This window comes from Haliaeetus albicilla, chromosome 3 (genome assembly GCF_947461875.1).
Source record: "Haliaeetus albicilla chromosome 3, bHalAlb1.1, whole genome shotgun sequence".
In the NCBI taxonomy this organism is placed as follows: domain Eukaryota; kingdom Metazoa; phylum Chordata; class Aves; order Accipitriformes; family Accipitridae; genus Haliaeetus; species Haliaeetus albicilla.
The window spans coordinates 77,101,601-77,120,924 of record NC_091485.1 but is presented as its reverse complement, the minus strand read 5'-3'; the positions used below and the strand labels follow the sequence as shown (position 1 = coordinate 77,120,924).

General features: G+C 71.2%; 2 protein-coding genes across 2 annotated transcripts; one reads left to right on the top strand and one right to left on the bottom strand.

Annotated features, from left to right (window-relative positions):
* Positions 1-895: 895 nt before the first annotated feature.
* Positions 896-6,682, top strand: LOC138684643 (sphingomyelin phosphodiesterase 5-like). Its single transcript, XM_069778619.1, has 8 exons — positions 896-1,349; positions 3,776-4,758; positions 4,866-4,938; positions 5,068-5,208; positions 5,289-5,378; positions 5,497-5,560; positions 6,045-6,198; positions 6,276-6,682. The coding sequence occupies exons 1-8, from the start codon at positions 1,322-1,324 to the stop codon at positions 6,369-6,371; spliced, it is 1,629 nt and encodes a 542-aa protein (XP_069634720.1). The 5' UTR covers positions 896-1,321; the 3' UTR covers positions 6,372-6,682.
* A 1,302-nt stretch (positions 6,683-7,984) lies between these two features.
* Positions 7,985-19,223, bottom strand: OPLAH (5-oxoprolinase, ATP-hydrolysing). Its single transcript, XM_069780268.1, has 26 exons — positions 18,912-19,223; positions 18,196-18,387; positions 17,500-17,614; positions 17,281-17,404; positions 16,990-17,185; positions 16,592-16,757; positions 16,388-16,526; positions 16,175-16,242; positions 15,838-16,106; positions 15,634-15,746; positions 14,782-14,952; positions 14,555-14,692; positions 13,864-14,002; positions 13,656-13,768; positions 13,089-13,240; positions 12,785-12,945; positions 12,598-12,699; positions 12,325-12,499; positions 11,520-11,704; positions 11,320-11,451; positions 11,073-11,207; positions 10,219-10,368; positions 9,514-9,671; positions 9,260-9,420; positions 9,092-9,189; positions 7,985-9,008 (listed from the first exon to the last, which is right to left on the bottom strand). The coding sequence occupies exons 1-26, from the start codon at positions 19,089-19,091 to the stop codon at positions 8,856-8,858; spliced, it is 3,885 nt and encodes a 1,294-aa protein (XP_069636369.1). The 5' UTR covers positions 19,092-19,223; the 3' UTR covers positions 7,985-8,855.
* Positions 19,224-19,324: the final 101 nt, after the last annotated feature.

The following is a 19,324-nucleotide window of genomic DNA, read 5'->3' as shown; positions in this document are numbered from 1 at the left end:
CCCCTTCCTGCCTGCGGCCGCGGGGCAGTTGGGTGCCGGCGACGGGAAGGGGAAGTGGCGGCAGGAAATGGAGCAGGGGGGGCCAACCGGCTGCAGAGGAAAACCACCTGCCGTGCCGTGCTGGGCCACGTTGTGACGGCAGAGCTGGTGCTCCTCGGGTTGAGGGCAAGCGGCAGCACCCGGGTAGGTGGTGGGGGGGGTGGCATGGACCCCCATGCCGGATTCTGTGCAAGGTGAGGGGACGGGCGGGGGGGTCAGTCCCACGGGTGCAGGCCAGCCGGGGCACAGCCTTCATGCTGGAGGTGCCGCAGCCGCTCCTGCCCCACCATATACAGCCCTGTGCAGCCGGCACCACCGCCACCACCACGATGGAGCTGGGGTCGGGATGTTTGCCTTCCTTGGGGTGGGAGATGCCGGGGATGGTGCTGGGGGAAAGAGTGGGGGGAAATACCCTGCTGCCCTCCCACCCTGCACCGGCACAGCCAGAAGGCGACGGCAGCGGCTGGGAGGGCGGCGTGGGTGAAGGCTCCCCAAGCAGAAGGGGAGGTGGTCCTACGTGGGGGGGGCTGTGGGGTCTGGGGGCCCCGGGCACCATCATCCCCGCTGGGGTCTGGCCCCTGCCCCATCATGCCATGATCTGGCAGCGCCGTGGCGGGTTCGGGCAGGGTACCTCAGCCCCGAGGCACTGGCGGAGGTGGCTGTGACCCCTCCCAGACCCTTCCTCACTCGACCTTCCCCTCCTCATCCTTGCCGCCTGCAGCCGCCTCCTGCCTGCTTCGGCAGGCCCCCGGCATGCCCGCGGGCTGCGCCGGCAGGACGCGGCAGACAAGGGGTTACAGCCCTGGGAGAACCAGTTGTGGGTGTTCACCGGGCGGCAAGGTGCAGTGCCAGCAGCTCGGTGGCCTCCGGCTCCCCAGCCCACCGCCGCTGCCTGACCCCTGCCCGCACGGTCCTCAGCCCGCGGCGCTCCGGCACGTGGCTGGTAGCACGACCCGGTGCGGAGGTGGGAGACGGGGGCTGCCGGGGTCGGTGGCAGCGGGCGGCGTTTGCCACACACCCGCAACAGGAATGCAGCCAGCCAGCCGGCCCGGGGTGGATGGCAGCCGGGCACGGCCGGGGCCGTGGGTAATTAAAGCCCGGTCCGGCCCGGCGGTGAGCGGATGTTTGTGACCTGTTGAGCTCCCGGTGCTGGCAGCGGCAGCGCACCGAGCCCGCGGTGTGCCGAGCAAGCGGTGGCCCCGAGCGGACGGTGGCCTTGAGCTGACGGCGGTGGCAGCAGTGCCGGCCCCTCCGGAGAGGCGGGGGCGTTGGTGCCATCGTGATGGCCCCCAGTGCCATGGGGCGCGGAGGTGAGCCGGGGGTGCTTGGGGGACGCGGGACGTGGCACGGCCCCGGGGAGCAGCACAGGCGGTGGCGGCAGCGGCGGGACGGCACGGGCAGGGAACCGGCACGGGCAGAAAGCCAGCACGGGCAGGGAGCCAGCACAGGCGGCTCGGGGACTGCCTGGCCCTCAGGGAAAGGAGCAGCCCCACCAGCACCGGGGCACGGTGCCGCTCGCCCGCCCCGGCCACCAAAGGTCGCCACCGAAGGCAGGGCCTGGACGGAGCTGCCGGGCAGCACGGCACAGGCAGCACCCGGCAGCAGGGAGGGCTCGGCCGCCGCACCCTCCGGAGCCGGCTGCTGGGCAAACACGGCCCTCGGTGCCCTGTGTGATGGGGCAAAGCTGCCAGCGCTGTGGGGCAATGCCTGTGGCTGCTGCCTGCACCGCAGGGCAATATCCGCTGCCGCTGCCTGCACCGCGGGGCAACGTCCGCTGCTGCCGCCTGCACCGCAGGGCAATGTCCGCCGCTCCTGCCGGCACCGCAGGGACAATGCTGCTGCCTGCTGCCAGCGCTGCGGGCGCGATGCCCACATCACCCTGAGAGAACAATGCCCGCTGCCCGCACCGCGGGGCAGTGCCTGCTGCCCCTGCTACCAGGGCAGAGGCCCACCGGCCCCGCCAGTGCCGCGAGGTCGATGCACGCGGTGGCTGCTGGCACTGACCCCTCCACGGGCAGTGCTGCATCGGATGAGGGCCGAGGGGGGGTGCAGGGACCCCGGCACGACTCCGGTGCTGCTGCGCAGGTGGTGCCACTCCCAGCCGGGCCCCACACACTCACGGTCCCGTGACCATAAATTACCTTCCTGTGGGAATCAGGGATGCCCACACAGCCGGGAAGTGCCGGGACCTGGGTTGAGTCACCCCGTGCCGCACATGCCGCCCAGGCCATCCACAGCACTGTGGGGCAGAGGGCTGTGCCCGGCTCCCGCTGTGGAGCAGAGCCGGGCGCTAAGCCGGGGACGGCGTGGTGGGCACCGTGCCCCACAGCCATGTCCCAGAGCTGGGGGATGCCCAGGGGTCCTGCCCAGGGGTCCTGCCCAGGGGACCCCCATGGCAGGAGAGGGCACGGAGCCAAGGCCCCGCTTGCCAGGCTGGGGACACCACCAGCCAGCGCAGCCCCAAGCAGCTCCCTGTGCCGCGGCTGGCACCTGGGGACGGGACAGAGCTGGAGCAGCCACAGCCGAGAGCTCCGGTCCAGTGGGCGAGCATGGGGCAGCCCCATGGCCAGAGGGGGCTCGGGCCCCCAGCCAAGGGTACCCTGAGGCCCCACCATGGCCCACATCCCCAGTGACACCAGCATCCCCAGCGACACTAGCATCCCCAGCATTCCCAGTGACCCCAGCATCCCCAGTGACCCCAGTGTCCCCAGTGACCCCAGTGTCCCCAGCATCCCCAGTGACCCCAGCATCCCCAGCATTCCCAGCATTCCCAGTGTCCCCAGCATCCCCAGTGTCCCCAGCGACCCCAGCGTTCCCAGTGACCCCAGCATCCCCAGTGACCCCAGTGTCCCCAGCATCCCCAGCGTTCCCAGTGTCCCCAGCATCCCCAGTGTCCGGCACCATCCCATGCTGGGATTGGGCACGGGAAGGCAGGATGGCTGGGCTGTCTGATGGCACGGGGCTGCAGAGTCAGGCAGGAGTCAGGCAGGAGTCAGGCAGGAGTCACCGGGCCCCGGGTGAAGGGGCAGGAGGAGGTGGGCGGGCGGCGTGAGGTGTCCGGCCGAGGAGCCGGTTCCTGCCCCGTGGCGCGGCTGCAGGGCACGGAGGTGCCGGGGAACCCGTCGGGCCAGGCAGGCCAGTCCCGGCCTGACCGGGGCTCACCTCACCATGGCTCAGTCTGGTGCCGTGCCGGCAGCCGGCAGGGCTCCCGGGGACGGCGACGCGGGGGACGGCAGCCCCTGACCCCCACCCCGAGCCTGGCGGGCAGGTGAGCGGGCGGCTGCGGGGTGGTCCTGGGGATGAGCAGCCGTGGGGCTACGGCGGGGGACGGGAGCCGGTGCAGGTGGCGAGGGCGGCTGGTGCCGGGGCCACCGGGCAGGACCGGGCTCAGTGCAGGGTCCCGGCTCCAGGGTTCCCCCCGAGCTGTGCTTGCCTGAGGAGGCTTTGGGGGTCCCAGGGACCCTGCAGGGACATGGCGGGGGCCAGCAGCCCCACTTCAGCCCTGCCACCCCCACACACACAGACTCTGCAGGTGCTTTCGCTCCGCTCCCAGCAGAGCCCTGGGATGCGTGGGACGATCCCCGGGGACGCGTGGGATGGTCCTGGCCGTGGGAAGTTCCCACGGTGGCGGCTCGGCCGGGGTGGCCGGGATGGGATGGGATGGGGGGGGGGGTGTCCCGCTCCCGGCTGCACTGTCCCCACCACCCCTGACTGACCCGGGGTCTCTCTCCCACAGGTCGTGCCGGCAGCACCGGAGCTCCCAGGCAGGAGCAGGGGGACGTCACGATCCCCCTCAGCCCCCTGCCCGGCCCCCCGCCATCCCAGCCCCCCCTGGCCATGCTGCTGAGGGAGTCCCCCTTCTCCAGCCGGGCGCTGGTGGCCCTGGACAGTCTGGCCTCGGGGCTGCTGGCCCCCAGCTTCTGGGTCATCAACCGCCTCCTTGACCTGCAGCAGACGACGGCCGAGCGGAGGCGGCAGCGGCAGAGGCGGTGCGGGTCGTGCCGCGGCTGCACCAGTCAGGCACTGGCCGGGCTGGCGTACAGCACGCTGCTGCTGCTCTCGCTGCCCCTGGCTTTGCTGGGGCTGCTGCTGTGGCTGCCGGTGCAGGCGGCACGACGGCCCTTTGCCTACCAGTACACGGCAGGTACGGCGCCGGCGGAGCCGTGGGACCTACGGCAGCGCCGGTCCTTCACCTTCATCAGCGCCAACGTCTGCCTGCTGCCCAGCGGCCTGGCCAAGTTCAGCAACCTGGGGCAGACACCGCAGCGTGCCACCTACATCGCCCGCCACCTTGCCCTGGCACCACCGGACCCCCCCAGCGCCCGGGCCAGCCTCGTTGAGCCGCGGCACGGCGAGACCAATAGCTACGGCGGAACCCTCAACACCCTGTGGCAGCCGCCCGGCAGCGTGCCGGCGGAGGCGGCCGAGCCTGTGCTGGCGGTGTTGTCCGAGCGTTTCCCGGCAGACGCCGACTTCGTCTGCCTGCAGGAGGTCTTCGAGGCGGGCGCTGCTGCCTGTCTGCGCCAGTGGCTGGGTGGCACCTTCCCGCACATCATCTCAGAGGTGGGTGCCCGCGGGCTGTGGGGCGGCCAACTGAAGGTGCTCAACAGTGGGCTCTTCCTGGCCAGCCGCTACCCTCTGCTAGCCGTGCAGTACCACGGCTTCCCCAACGGCGCCCGCGAGGATGCCCTGGCCGCCAAGGGGCTGCTCGCCGTCCAGGTGAGCTGGGGACACCCCCCCCTTCCTTTCCCCCAGCCGTGTGGCAGCAGGCAGGGTGCTGCCTGCTCCCACCGGATTTCCCCGCTGAGGGTCCCGTGTCCCCCCAGGTGCTGCTGGGCTCGGCGCAGGGGCAGAGGATCGTGGGCTACATCGGCTGCACCCACCTGCAGGCACCCGCAGGTGAGGAGGGAGACAATGGGGGGGCTGCGCTTCAACCCGCCGCTGCCGAAGCGGGGTGCCGGCGCTGCTGGTGCCACGCGGTGATGCCATGTGTGTGTGTGTGTCCCCCACTGCCACCACCCCTCGCAGGCGATGCCGCCATCCGGGATGCGCAGCTGACGCTGGGGCTGCACTGGCTGCAGCAGTTCCGGGAGGCACAGGAGCAGCGCGGGGACGTGGTGGCTTTCGACGTCTTCTGCGGGGACCTCAACTTCGACAACTGCTCCCGAGGTGGGGACGGGGCTGGCCGTGGGGGGGCAGGCGGTTTTTGGTGGGGAGTGACGGCGGAGACCTGTTCCCCCTCCCTGCAGGTGACGAGCTCAACCAGAGGCACCGGCTCTTCGAGGTGTACCAGGACCCCTGCCGCCGGGGGCCCGGGCAGGATGCACCCTGGGCCATAGGTGGGACCTGCCCTCCCCCACCTTCGCCCCCCTCCCCGGGGCACCCTCATCCCCAGCCCCGAGTGGCAGGGACGCGGCAGGGGTCCCACTCACAGCCCATCCCCATCCCCATCCGCAGGCACCCTGCTCAACTACCTGAAGATCTATGAGGAGCCTGTGTCCACCCCAGAGAAGCTGAAAAGGTGACAGGGGTGGGGATATGGCTGGGGGGACAGGGGGGGACAGGCCTGGGGTCCCGCGGGAAAGCCCACCGGGTGGGGAAAGGGGATGCTCCAGCCAAGCCACCCTGCCCGGAGAGGGGGGTGATGCCGCCAACAGGGGTCCCTCCATCCCCGTGCCACCGCATCCCCATGCCACCGCATCTCCATGCCACCGCATCCCCATACCACTACATCCCCATGCCACCATGTCCCTGTGTCACCGTGGCCTCATGCCACCACACCGTCCCTGTGCCACCACCTCCCCATGCCGCTGCATCCCCATGCCACCATGACCTTGTGCCAACATGCCACCACGTCCCTGTGCCACCATTCCACCCTGTTCCCATGCCACCATGTCCTCATGCCACCATGTCCCTATTCCACCATGTCCCAATGCCACCATGTTCCTGTGCCACCGCATCCCCATGCCACCACATCCCCGTGCCACCATGTCCCCGCTCTGCAGGACCCTCTCGCAGCCGGCGGGACAGCAGCAGTACCTGGCGGGCCCGATCCTCTCCAGCGGGCAACCCGACCCGGCAGCCCCCGGCCCCTGGCAGGGCCGGCGCGTGGATTACGTCCTCTACCGCCAGCACCACGGGACCCTGCCGCTGCAGACGGTGAGTGCCAAAGCGGCAGGGCTGGGGGTGCCCGTGCCCCCCCGTCCCCCCGCCCTGACGGCCCCTCTCCCCGGCAGGAGGTGGCGGGGGTCTCCTTCATCACCCAGCTAGCCACTCGCTCCGACCACCTGCCCGTGGCCCTGCGGCTCGACGTGACCCCCGCGTCCCCCTGAGCTGCCAGCGCGATAGCTGCAGCCGTCCACCCGGCGCATCCCCCCTGGCACAAGAGCTGGCACCAGGTGCACCTCAGGGGGGTTCTAGGCCCACTGGCACAGGAGTGGGGTGCTGGAACCCCACAGGGACAGCTCCTGGACCCTATGTGAGTCAGTTGCGCCAACGTGTGCCGGTGTCCCGTCGGACGCGGTGGGGCTGCCGCGGTGTGTGGCTGTGCCCACCATCGCAGCCCCTCGGCGCCGCGGCGGGCAGGGCAGCGGTCTGGCAGTGCTGGCGCCAGCCGCGGTTTTAACAACCGGAGGGAAATAAAAGCCTGGAGCTGCACCGGCATCGGTCCCATGGTGTGTGGGGGGCTGCCCCCCCAATTGCCAGGGCAGGGACTGGGGTAGGGGGGAGCGATGGTGCGGCTGGACCCCCTGAACAGGGTGGGGCGGTCCCCACTGCAGGGGGGGAGGGCAGAGGAGCCAGCCCAGGCGCGTGGGGCAGAGCTCCCACGGGCTCAGTGGGGCTTTGGGGGCAGGAGGGTCTTGGGGTGCAGCTGGCCGGTGCCCCCTCCCTAGGCTGCCCTTGGCCTGGGGCTCAGCAGGGCCCTTTGGCAGCGACGGGGGGTGCCCCCCTCAGCTTAGAGCCCCTCTGTACCCTGTGGGCTGCCCCATGGCCACCCCCCGGACCCACTCACCGTCACACCGCCCACCCTACCCTGTGGTGCATCCCTGTGGGGGACCCCCTTTCACGGGGTGGGTGAGGATGGCAACACATACTGCTGCCTGCGGCGCTCACCGGGTCACCGAGGGCCGTCAGCACCCTGGGTCCCCCAGTGTGGGGGTCACCACGGCATGGGGGTGCATCCATGAAGGCATGGCGGGCTCCCCCGCACCGTGGCACGGAGCCCCAAATTGCAGAGGGCCTCAGCAGTGTGTGGAAGGCGACCGCCACCATTGCACAGACCCCCCCATTGCTGGGCACCAAACCCGTGGGTGTGGAGACTGGCACCGGCACCAGCCTCCACAACGGCAGCTACTCCATCCAGGCCCTGGATCCTACATGGTTCTGCATGGGGTGCTGGGTGCTGTGCTGGGTGCTGTGCAGGGTGCTGCATGCTGCATTGGGTGCTGTACAGTGTGCTGCATGCTGCATTGGGTGCTGTACAGTGTACTGCTGGGTGCTGCACTGGATGCTGTACAGTGTGCTGGGTGCTGCATTGGGTGCTGCACAGGGTGCTGGGTGCTGCATCGGATGCTGTATGGGGTGCTGGCTACTGCACTGGGTGCTGCAGCTGGGGGGGGGAGTGCAGCAGGTCCCCCAGCCCCAGGCTGGGCACGACTTCTGCAGCCCCCCCAGGAGCCATGCCCAGCCCCACATGTGCCCTTAACCCCATTCCAGCCCCACACCAGCCCCCAAAGTGAGAGGGCCCTGTTGGGATGGGAGGGGGGTACTGGGGGCACCCCAGGACCTGCACGGCAGGGACCTTGAGGACCATTCCATAGGGACCCTTGGGGACCATTCCCCAAGGATCCCTGGGCTCTGCTCCCTGGGGACCCCCTGGGGCAGGGGCTGCCTGGCAGACACCGCCCCCCAAGCACACCCCCCCCCCCCGCCACGCACACAGCCGTGCAGGAAGGGCCCGAAGGCTCGTTTATTGGAAGGCACCAAGCTGGGGAGGAGTGGGGCAGAGGTGGGGGGACACCCCCACACCCAGGGCTCGGCCGCCCCTGGATGGAGGGGCCAAGGCCCCGGTGCAGTGAGGCACAAGCGTGGGAACCCAGGGGCAGCGCCGGGGGGGGGGGGGGGGGAGGCTGCCCCACTGCGAAAGCCTGAGCTCTGCCCCACGGTGGGGTGACCCTCCGGTCCCCTTGGGGTGGGGGGGGCAGGAGCCTGAGGTGTGGAGATGGGGGCTGCCCCTTGGGGTGTGCATAGCTGGGGTGGGGGGCTGCCCTATAGACTGTGCGTACCTAGGAATGGGGGGCTGCCCCACAGAATGTGCATAGCTGGGGGGGGGGGCGGCTGCCCCATGGACTGTGCGTATCTAGGAATGGGGGGGCTGCCCCACAGAGTGTGCATAGCTGGGGTGGGGGGGCTGCCCTATATAGACTGTGCGTACCTAGGAATGGGGGGGGGGGCTGCCCCATGGACTGTGCATATCTGAGGTTGGAGGGCTGCCCCACAGAGTGTGCATAGCTAGGGTGGGGGGCTGCCCTATAGACTGTGCGTATCTAGTAATGGGGGGGGCTGCCCCACAGAGTGTGCATAGCTGGGAGCGGGGGGGGATGCTTCTTGGGGTGTGCATAGCCAGAGTTGGGGGGGCTGCCCCGTGGACTGTACGTATCTGAGATTGGGGGGCTGCCCTACAGACTGTGCGCATCTAGGAATGGGGGGGCTGCCCCATGGACTGTGCATACCTGGGGTGGGGGGGCTGCCCCACGGGGTGTGCGTAGCTGGGGCCGGGGCCGCCCCATGGCCGCAGTTCGGGGGGGCAGGGACCCTCAGACGGCCTCCTGCGCCCGCCGGTACTCGAAGACGCTCCCGCGCTCGGCGAAGCTCCGGGGTGCCGGCGGCTCGGCGGCCTCCTCGGGGTCCCCCCCCTCCCCGGGGGAGCCGAAGCCGCCCCCGCCGGGGGTCTGCAGGCGGAAGACGTCCTGCACCGGGGAGAAGATGAGGCATCAGGGGGTGCCGGGGTGCTGGGGGGAGCATGGCGGGGGGGGTCGTGCGTGCCGCTCACCCCCGGCTCCACCGGCACTGACGTCTTGGCGCCCAGGTTGATGGTTCGGCCATCGCAGCGCAGCAGCAGGTTGAGCCCCGGGGCGCCAGGGCTGCCCCCTAACCGGCAAAAAGGGGGGGATCAAGGGGCGATGGGGGGCGCTGGGGGGCTGCGGGGGTCCCCGCTTACCTCGCAGGCCGTAGGGACGGACGGCGCGGCGCTCGCTCAGCACCGACAGCACCATGTCCTCGCGGAAGAGCAGCTCCCGGATCACCCCGTCACCCCCCCGGCAGCGCCCCGCGCCCCCTGAGCCCCGACGCAGCTCGAAGCGCTGCAGGACCACGGGGTACCTGGGTGGGGGGGACACACACGACGGGGACACAAGGGGTCAGTGTGCCGGTGGGGCCCCGGCAGCCGCCCCCCGTGCTCCCCCCGGTGCTCACCGCTGCTCCAGGATCTCGGGGTCGGTGATGCGGGTGTTGGTCATGTGCGTGTGGACCCCGCTGCGGCCGTGCCAGCGCGGGCCGGCCCCCGCGCCCCCCGCCACCGTCTCGTAGTAGCCCACCCGCTCGTTCCCGAAGGTGACGTTGTTCATGCAGCCCTGAGGGCACAGGGGAGGGTGGGGGGGCCCCCACAACCCCAGCTGGGGAGTCCGACCCCCGACACCCCAGACCCCTAGGACCCCCGATCCCTGGCAGCCCAGGACTCCTAACCTCTGGGACCCCCAGCCTCCAGCACACTGGACCCCTGGGACCCCCAACCCCTGGGACCCCAGATTCCCAGGACCCCTGACTCCTGGGACCCCCAGCACTCCTGGGACTCCCAACCCCCCAGACCCCCCACCTGCCGTGACCCCCAGGACCCCTGACCCCCCGGTGCCTGGGATCCCGACGATCTCCAACCCCTGGGACCCCCCAGCATGCCCACCCCCTGGGACCCCCAGGACTCCCAACTCCCAGGAGCCCTGACCCCTGGCACCCCAGGAACCCTGAACCCCAAGATCCCCAGGACCCCTGACCCCCAGGACCCCCTGGCACCCCTGACCTCTAGCACCCTGAGACCCTGGATGCCTGGGACCCCTGACCCCCAGGACCCCCAGCACCCTGGCCCCTGGAACTCCCCGGACCCCCCGTCACCCTGGTCCCTACCTGGGAGGCGGCACAGACCCCGAAGGCCTTGAAGATGACGTCCACCACCCGCTGGGAGGTCAGGACGTTGCCCCCCACCACGGCAGCCTCGGGTGAGGGGTCCAGGATGGAGCCCTTGGGGATGACCACCCGCACAGGGGCCAGGCAGCCCTGGGGGGGACACGACACCCATCAGACCCGGCTGGCCCCCCAAACGGATCCTGCCCCACACCTGCAGCACCCCAAGCCCCTCCCATCTTCCTGCCCCAGGGGAGCAGGGGCTCAGACCCCCCCCCCAAGGGGAGCAGGGTCCCAGGACCCCCTCACCCCAGGGGATTGGGGTCCCAGAGCACCTCCCTGGGTGAACAGGGTCCCAGGACCCCCCCACCCCAGGGGATTAGGGTCCCAGGACCCCCTCATCCCCGGGGAAGCACTAGGCTGGCAGCTCCCCCCAACAGCACCTGCCCAGGACTCCTCAGGGCGCTCTGCCCTGCTTGGCAGGGGGATGCAGGGGGGGTCCCACAGCCCTGGGGTCCCACAGCCCGGGGGGTTTCGCAGCCCTGGGGTCCCACAGCCCCAGGGGTCCCACACCCAAGTGTTTTGCAGCCCAGGGGTTTCACAGTCCAGAGGGGTCCTGCAGCCTGGGGGGTCCCGTAGCCCTGGGGTCCCACAGCCTGGGGGTCCCACAGCCCAGGGGGTCCCACAGCCCTAGGCTTTCGTGGCCCGGGGGGTTTCACAGCCTGGGGGGTTTCACAGCCCAGGGGTCCCACAGTCCAGGGCTTTTGCAGCCCAGGGGTTTCGCAGCCCAGGGGGGTCCTGCAGCCTGGGGGGTCCCACAGCCCAGGGCTTTTGCAGCCTGGGGGTCCGGCACCCACCTGGTTGAGGGGGATGTCCTGGCCCACCATGCAGCGCAGGCAGTAGATGAGGGCAGAGAGGGTGATGGCGCGGGGGGCATTGCAGTTCCCGTACACCTCCGGTCCTGAGCCCGAGAAGTCGAAGACGGCGCTGCCCTGTGGGGACAGCGGGGACGAGGGGTGGCCCCGCATCCCATCCCGGGGCCGTTCCCCCAAACCCCATCTTGGGGGTGGGGGGATGTCCCATGTCCCGGGTCTGCCTGCTCACCTCCCGGGGATCCACTTGCACCCGCAGCTGGATGGGCGAACCGTCGTCCATGCAGTCCTCGGCTTCCACCGCGGTGCCCCAACGCGCGGCGAAACCCTTCAGCATCTCCCGCACGGCCACCTCGGCGTTGGCCTGGGGACGGCGGGCGTCACGGCGGGGCTGGGGGGACCGGGGGGGCCGGGGGGTCTGGCGGGTCCCACCTGGATGTGGGCCATGTACGCCTGGACGACGGGGAGGCCATAGAAGCGGATGAGCTCAGTGACCAGCTGGATCCCTTTCTGGTTGGCGGCCACCTGGGCACGCAGGTCCGACAGGTTGTCCTGCAGGTTCCGGGTCCCGCTGCAGCCGGGGACACGGCCCGGCGCCATCAGGGCCTCCGTCACCGCTGCGGGGGACGAGTGAGTGGCGGCGGGGCAGAGGGTGCCCAGCCCCACTGCGTCCCTGCCATCCCCACCATGTCCCTGCCGTCCCCAACATGTCCCCACCATGTCCCCGCCATCCCCACCATGTCCCCACCATCCCCACCGTGTTCCTGCCATCCCCAACCTGTCCCCACCACGTCCCTGCCATTCCCACCATGTCCCTGCTGTCCTCAGTGCGTCCCCACCGCAATCCACCGTCCTCACCCTGTTCCCACTGCATCCCTGCCGTCCCTGCCATCCCGACTGCATCCCCACCATCCTCACCGTGTTCCCACTGCCCCCACCACATCCTCACCATCCCTACCACATCCCCGACGTCCTCATCATCCCCATCACGTTCACACCATATCCCCACCATGTCCCTAGCACATCCCCACCATGTCCTCGCTGTCCACACCATGTCTCCACCATCACCGACATCCTCACCATCACCAGTGCATCCCCACTGCCCCGGCCACATTCCCACCATCCTCACCTTATCACTACCGTCCTCACCATCCCCACCGTGTCCCCACCATCCTCACCATCCCTGCCGTCTCCACCACACCCCCACCGCATCCCCACCATCCCGGCGCAGACCCACCCTCCTCCTGGAAGACACCGTCCTTCACCAGCTTGAAGGAGATGAAGACGGCCCCCTCCTCACGCAGCGCCTTGGAGTGGGGGGGCATGGAGCCGGGGGTGATGCCCCCGATGTCCGCATGGTGCCCGCGGCTGGCCACGAAGAAGACGGGCTTGGGGATGCCCGGCCAGAAGACCTGCAGAGAGCCTGGTGCTGAGCCGGTGTCTTGGCGGGGGGTCCTGCACCCCGGGGGTGTCCCAGGGTGGGGGTCCCGCGCCCCCGGCCCTCACTCACGGGAGTGATGACAGTGAGGTCGGGCAGGTGGCTGCCCCCCGCGCAGGGGTGGTTGCTCAGGATGACGTCCCCCTCCCGCAGGTCCTCACCCAGGTTGCGGATCTGCAGCGGCACCAGGAAGGGCTGAGTGGGTCCCCGGGTGGGGGGGGGGTCCCGGAGCAGGGGGGTTCCCCAGGGACTCTCCTACCTGGAACTGGACGGTCTCCTGCATGGCGCCCAGGTGGACGGGGATGTGGGGGGCATTGGACACCAGCCCCCCGTCCGGCCCGAAGAGCGCGCAGGAGAAGTCCAGCCGCTCCTTGATGTTGGTGGAGATGGCCGTCCGCTGCAGGATCCGGCCCATCTGCTCTGCGGGGGGGGGGAACGCGGCAGACCCTCACGAGGGGGTCCCTGCCCCACAGAGCCCCCCTCGTCCCGTCCCCCATCCCCGGCAAACCCCAGCCACCACATCCCCCTGCCCCAGGCAAGGCTGGGGGGCAGCCCCCCCCCACCTGCGATGCTCATGAAGCGGTGGGAGAAGATGGAGAGCTGGACGGCATCGAGCTGGGGGCCGACAGGGCGCGGGGACCCCGAGCCGACGGCGATGCAGATGTCGCCGAAGCGGGTGAGGCTGGCGGTGCAGCCCGGCTCCACCACGATGGTGCTGGGGGAGACAGGCGGTGGCACCAGGAGCTGGAGGGGCGCGGGGCTTCCCGGGGTCCCCGACAGCTCCCCAGGATCCCTGCTGGCTTCGTGGGGTTCCCACTGGCTCCTCGGGGTCCCCACCAGCTCCCTGTGGTCCCACCAGCTTTTTGGGGTCCCTGCCGTCTCACCAGGGTCCCTGCCAGCTCCTTGGGGTCCTGCTGTCACCCTGGGGTCCCCGCCAGCCCCCAGGGTCTCACTGTCACCCTGGGGTCCCTGCTAGTCCCCTGGGGTCCTGCTGTCACCCTGGGGTCCCCACCAGCCCCCCAGGGTCCCACTGTCATCCTGGGGTCCCTGCCATCGCCCCAGGGTCTCTGCCAGCCCCCCAGGGCTCCGCTGTCACCCAGGGGTCCCCACTGTCACCCCGGGGTCCCTACCTGTTCTTGTCAATGATGATGGCGGGGCCAGGGACGGTGTGGTCGCAGGCCAGCTCCTCCAGCAGGAACACCGGCGTCTCCAGGTACCCCTCCTCGAAGTAGCACTGTGTCACCTGCAGGACCCAGCCCGAGCCCCCAGCCCCACGCCGGGTCATCCCCTGCTGCCCTGGGACCCCCCTGGGCCCCCCCAGACCCTCCCTGCCCTCACCGTCTCCACGCGGGCTGGTTTCCCGCTGGGGGCCAGGGGGGTCTCGCAGCTGATGCCGCTGCTGCCGGTGCCGCGCACCCGCACGTCGTCCACCACCACGGGGCGGTCGGGGATGGTGAAGCCGAACTCCACCATGTACCTGCGCGGTGGGAGTGGGCGCCAGCTGCGGCGAGGGGGGACCGGGAGACACCCGGCCCCCCCCGGCATGGTGTGGCGATGCTGGGACGGGGATCACAGTGTCAGGATGGGGATCGTGGTGCCAGGACGGGGATTGTGGTGCTGGGATGGAGATCATGGTGCTGGGGTGGGGGTTGCAGCACTGGGACAAGGATCGTGGTGCAGTGACGGCAATCATAGTGCCAGGACACGGATCATGGTGGTAGGATGGGGATTGCGGTGCCAGGACGGGGATCGTGGTGCTGGGATGGGGGATTGTGGTGCTGGGATGGGGATTGCAGCACTGGGACAAGGATTGTGGCACAGTGATGGGGATTGTGGTGCCAGGACGGGGATCATGGTGCTGGGATGGGGAACATGGTGCCAGGATGAGGATTGTGGTGCTGGGTTGGGGATGGCAGCGCTGGGACGGGGATCACAGCGTTGAGATGGGGATTGCGGCACCGTGACAGGGTTTGCAGCACTGGGATGGGGATCGCGGTGCTGGGACGGGGATGGCGGCGCCGGGACGGACCGGCTGGTGAAGGCGGCGTGGAAGTCTCCGGAGCGGCAGGAGTGCGAGGTGGGAGGGTGGCCCTTGGCCGAGCACATCAGGGCGCAGTCGGTGCCTTCGTAGCGCAGGTGCAGGAAAGCCTCCGTGCGGATCTGCTCCCTGCGGGGCAGCCCCATCAGCGAGGGGGAATGGCATCGGCATCATCCCGGCGTTCCCGTCCCCCCGCCCCGGGACCCCTGACGGCTCACCCGGTGAAGCCCTGTGCCTGCAGCGCGTCCCGGCACTCCCGCTCCAGCGCGGCGATGCGCCCGTCCAGCCGGGGGAAGGCGGCCGGCTCGTAGCGGAGGGCGCAGGGGGCCTGCGCCTCGTGCACCACGTCCGCCAGCGCCAGCCCATACGCCGACAGGATCCCGCTGTACCTGCACGACGCCCACCCGCGACGCTGCCGTGCCCGCCGCCGCCTCCCGGGGACCGTGACCCCCCCCCCCGCCCCCGGGCACCCCCAGACCCAATGAAACCACCTGGGGACAGGGGCACCCCCCAAAATGCACCTCACTTGGGGGACCCAGTGCATCCTTCTGGGGATGGGACCCCCAAATCCTGCACCCAGGAGCACCCCCAAAACCCAGTGCATCCATTTGGGGGCCTGGGACACCCCTAAATCCAGTGCGTCCACCTGAGGACCAGGGCACCCCCAAACCCTGTGCCCAGGGGCACCCCCAAACCCAGCACATCCCAACGGGGATGGGAGCACCCCTAAACCCAACACACCAGCCTGGGGACCTGGGACACCCCCAAACCCAATCCAACCCCCTGGGGACCAGGGCACCCCCAAACCCCCTTCATCCACCTGGGGACTGGGGCACCCCCAAACCCAACACACCCACCCAGGGACTGGGACACTCCCAAACGCAATGCATCTGTCTTGGTGGGGGGGGCAAGCCAGAGCCCCCCAACCCCACACTATCTACCCAGATGCTGGGAACATCCCAACACCCCCCCAGCTGCTCCCACCCCAGTGGGACCAGCCCCCTCATCCGGCGGTTCCGGCAGAGGGGGGGTCCCCACGGAGCCTCTCCCCCACCCCGCCATGCACCTACTTGTGGATGAAGACCCTGCTCATGCCCAGGGCGCGGGCGATGGCACAGGCGTGCTGCCCCCCTGCACCCCCAAAGCAGGCCAGCACGTGGCGGGCGGTGTCGTGGCCCCGAGCCTGGCGTGGGGGTGGACACACAAGGGGGGTGACGCCAGCGGCGTCACCGGGCACCCGCAGCCCCCCCCGCCCTGCTCCGGGACCACCCCACCTGTGTCAGGGCACGGATGGGCCGGCACATGGCCTCGTTGGCCACCCGCACGAAGCCCATGGCCACCTCCTCCACCGAGAGCGGTTGGCGGGCGCCGGTGGCAGTGCCGGCTAGGAAGGCGTCGATGCGGGCGGCCAGGTCCCGGAATGCCCGCGCCGCCGTCTCCCGGCACAGCGGTTGGTCCTCGCCTGGACCAAAGATGCGGGGGAAGTACTCGGGGAGCAGGCGGCCCAGGCAGAGGTTGGCGTCGGTGACGGTCAGCGGACCCCCTGCGCCGAGACGGGGACGGTGAGCGTGGCACCATGGTACGGCACCCGCCGGCACCGCGGCCACTCACCCTTGCGGTAGCAGGCTGGACCGGGGTGGGCGCCCGCCGACTCAGGGCCGACCACAAAGAGCCCGGACCTGGAGGGGAGATGCCGGCGGGAGCAGGAGGGTCCCGGCCATGCCCGCTGTGCCGCGGCCAGGCCGGACCCAGGCTCGGCTGAGCCCCCTTGTCCCATCATGCCCTGGCCGGGGCACCCATGGGTGCCCAAGAGCCCCCACCCACCTGAAGAAGAGCCGGGAGCCGCCGCCAGCCGCCACGGTGTTGATGTCGAGCTGCGGCGCCTGGATGCTGACGCCGGCGGTGCTGGCCTCGAAGACGTGCTCGTACTCACCGGCGTAGCGGCTGACGTCCGTCGAGGTACCTGGGGAGCGCGGCTCAGCCCCGGCCGGACCCCCCACCCCGGCCCCCCGCCCTGGCCCCGCTCACCTCCCATGTCGAAGCCGATGACAGGCTGCCCGTCCTCGCGGCGGTAGGTGGTCATGGCGTAGCCCACCACGCCGCCGGCCGGGCCCGAGAGGATGGCGCGGGCCCCGCTGAAGTGCTGCATGGGGGTGAGCCCCCCGTCCGAGCGCATGAACAGCACCGGCACCTCCTGCGGGTGGGGGGCCCCGTGGGATGGGTGGCCGCGGGGGGTCCCGGCAGGATAGGCGCCCAGGGGGGATCCCGGTGGGATGGGCGCTGCTGGAGGGTCCCGGTGGGATGGTGCCCGTGGGGGTTCCCGGTGGAACGGATGGCCATGGGGGGGTCCTGGCAGGATGGGTGTCCACAGGGGAGGTCCCACCGGGATGGGTGACCATGCGGGGGGTCCCGGCAGCCCCACTCACCTGCAGCTGGTGGGCGAAGCCGGCGCGGAAGCTCTCCAGGTAGCGGTGGATGCAGGGGGTGAGATAGGCATCGGCGCAGGCCGTGTAGCCCCTCGGCACCGCCCGTACCATGGCCGCCACCGCGGACGAGAGGGAGACGTGCCGGAAACCCAGCTCCCGCGCCAGTGCCCCGACCTGCTCCTCGTGGCCGGGCCAGCTGCCGGGGAGACCGAGGACGGTGTCGGGTGTGGGGGTCCGGCTGTGGTCCCCCCCTCCCCGTTCCCCCAGGCCCCCCCCCACCCCGGGACTCACGCGTAGGAATGGAGCAGCAGCACGGCCAGGCTGCGGATGCCGCGGGCCAGCACCCCCTCCAGCTCCCGCCGCAGCGCCGACAGCTCCAGCGGCCGCTGCACCAGCAGGGATGCCCCCGTGGAGCCTGGGGACAGCCGGAGGGTCCCAGGAGGGGTCACAGGGGGATGCCACCCCACTGAGCCTGGCTGCCCTCCCCACGGCCGTGGCGGCGGTCCCCACCTTCGAGCAGCGGGAGGGTCTCCTTCCCCGGGAGGCAGCAGCCGGGCTGGTGCGGGATCAGCCGCTCGTCCACCTCGATCACCTCCTCGTAGAGCACCTCGGGCACCGCCACCTCCTGCGTGGGGAGGGTACGGGGACGTCACCCGGGGGGCCACTGCGGGACACCCCGCCGCCCGCTCGGGGACACACCAGCCTCACCGCGTTGCCGCTGGCTCCCGGCCGGCCGGGGCGGCGCGTGGGCGCTGGCGCGGGGCCGGGGCTGGCGCGGGGCCGTGGCGGGGGGCCCAGCGGCGCTCACGGGATGCGGCACCCGGGATCCGGGCACTTCCCGCCCCCGCCAAGGACGTCCGCGGCGGGCAAAGGACGCGCCGGGCCCCACCGAGACGGGATGGCGCGGGTCACGCGGGGACACGATGCCCCGAGCTCGGACGGCACGAGTCGCACGGGGACATGCCAGCCCGAGCCCGGATGGCGTGGGTCGCGTGGGGACACGTTGCCCCAAGCCTGGATGGTGCCGGTCACGGGGACGTGCCAGCCCGGTTGCAGGCGGTTGCGGGTCACAGGGGTGGGCTGTCCCAAGCCCGGAGAGTGCGGGACACGGAGACGTGGCACCCCCATCCCAGAGGTTATGGGCCACAGGAATGTGCCGCCCCAATCCCGTGCCCGTGCGGGTGCCGCGGCGGTGCCGGCCCTCACCAGGTCAAAGATGCGGGGACGGGCTTGGCTGCCGATGTGGAGGAGGTCGCGGAAGCCACGGGTGACCAGCAGGGCCAGGCGCTCGCCCCGGCGTTCCAGCAGCGCGTTGGTGGCCACCGTGGTGCCCATGCGGATCCACTCGATGCCGGAGGCGTCCAGGGGTTGATCCCGCGGCACCGCCACCCCGCTCTCCTGCCGGCACCCCAGGCCTCAGCCCACCGCCCCACCGTGGACCCCCAGCCCCACGGCGGACCCCCAGCCCCACGGCCCCCCCTGCACAGGGTGGTCGGGGGTCCGGACCAGACCAGGCTGCCCCAACCCCCAGCCCTGGGAGGGGACACAGAGCTGGTCTGGGGTCTTGGGGGGGGGTCCGGGGGGGGGTCCTGGGGAGATCCTGGGGTGTCCCGGGGGGGTTCTGGGGGGTGGTCCCGGCAGGGTTCAGGGTGTCCCAGGGGAGTGTCTCAGGGGGATGGTCCCGGGAGGTCCTGGAGGATCCCGGGGGTGTCCCGGGGGGGTCCCGCGGGGTCCCGGGGGGATGGACTCAGGGGGAGGGTCCTGAGGAGATCCTACGGGGGGGTCCCGGGGGTCCCAGACGGGTTGTGGGGGGGGTCCCGCCGGGGTCCGGGTTGTCCCGGGAGGTGTGCCGGGGGGGTGTCCCGCGGGGTCCCGGGGGGGGGGTTCGCGAGAGGGTCCCGGGGGGGATCCGGCGGCGGCACCTCCTGCAGGACGCGACGGATGCCCTCGGTGGGAGCGTCTCCGTAGCCGGGGTCCTCGGAGAGCAGCTTGAGGACGCGGACGCGACCGCCGGGGCAGCGGGCGAAGACGTCGGTGAAAGTGCCGCCGCGATCGATGGCGAACTGAAACCCGCCGGGGCCCGCTGCCGCCGCCGCTGCCATGGCGGGACCGGACCGGACGGGACGGGACGGGACGGGACCGGACGGCCGGGTACGGCTCTGTACGGCTCGGTACGGCTCGGAACGGCTCGGTCCGGTGCTCGGTCCCCGATCCCCACCGTTCGCCCCCGGCCCGGGCAGCGCCGAGCACCGGCCCCGCGGGGGCGTGGCCTCAGAGGGGGCGTCGCCTCTGGCGGTGGCGGGGGGCGTGGCCTCGGGCGCGGAGGAGGCGTGTC

Bases quoted from the DNA above. Each gene is read 5' to 3' on its own strand.
- OPLAH (XM_069780268.1), bottom strand. From the start codon at position 19,091: ATGGCAGCGGCGGCGGCAGCGGGCCCCGGCGGGTTTCAGTTCGCCATC. The intron at 16,243-16,387 runs GTGGGTGGGGGC...TCTCCCCTCCAG, and splicing joins GGCTCCCGGCTCTTCTTCAG to GTCCGGGCTCTTTGTGGTCG. The intron at 14,693-14,781 runs GTGAGCCGTCAG...GCTGCCCCGCAG, and splicing joins CAGGCACAGGGCTTCACCGG to GGAGCAGATCCGCACGGAGG.
- LOC138684643 (XM_069778619.1), top strand. From the start codon at position 1,322: ATGGCCCCCAGTGCCATGGGGCGCGGAG. The intron at 4,759-4,865 runs GTGAGCTGGGGA...GTGTCCCCCCAG, and splicing joins AGGGGCTGCTCGCCGTCCAG to GTGCTGCTGGGCTCGGCGCA. The intron at 4,939-5,067 runs GTGAGGAGGGAG...CACCCCTCGCAG, and splicing joins CCACCTGCAGGCACCCGCAG to GCGATGCCGCCATCCGGGAT.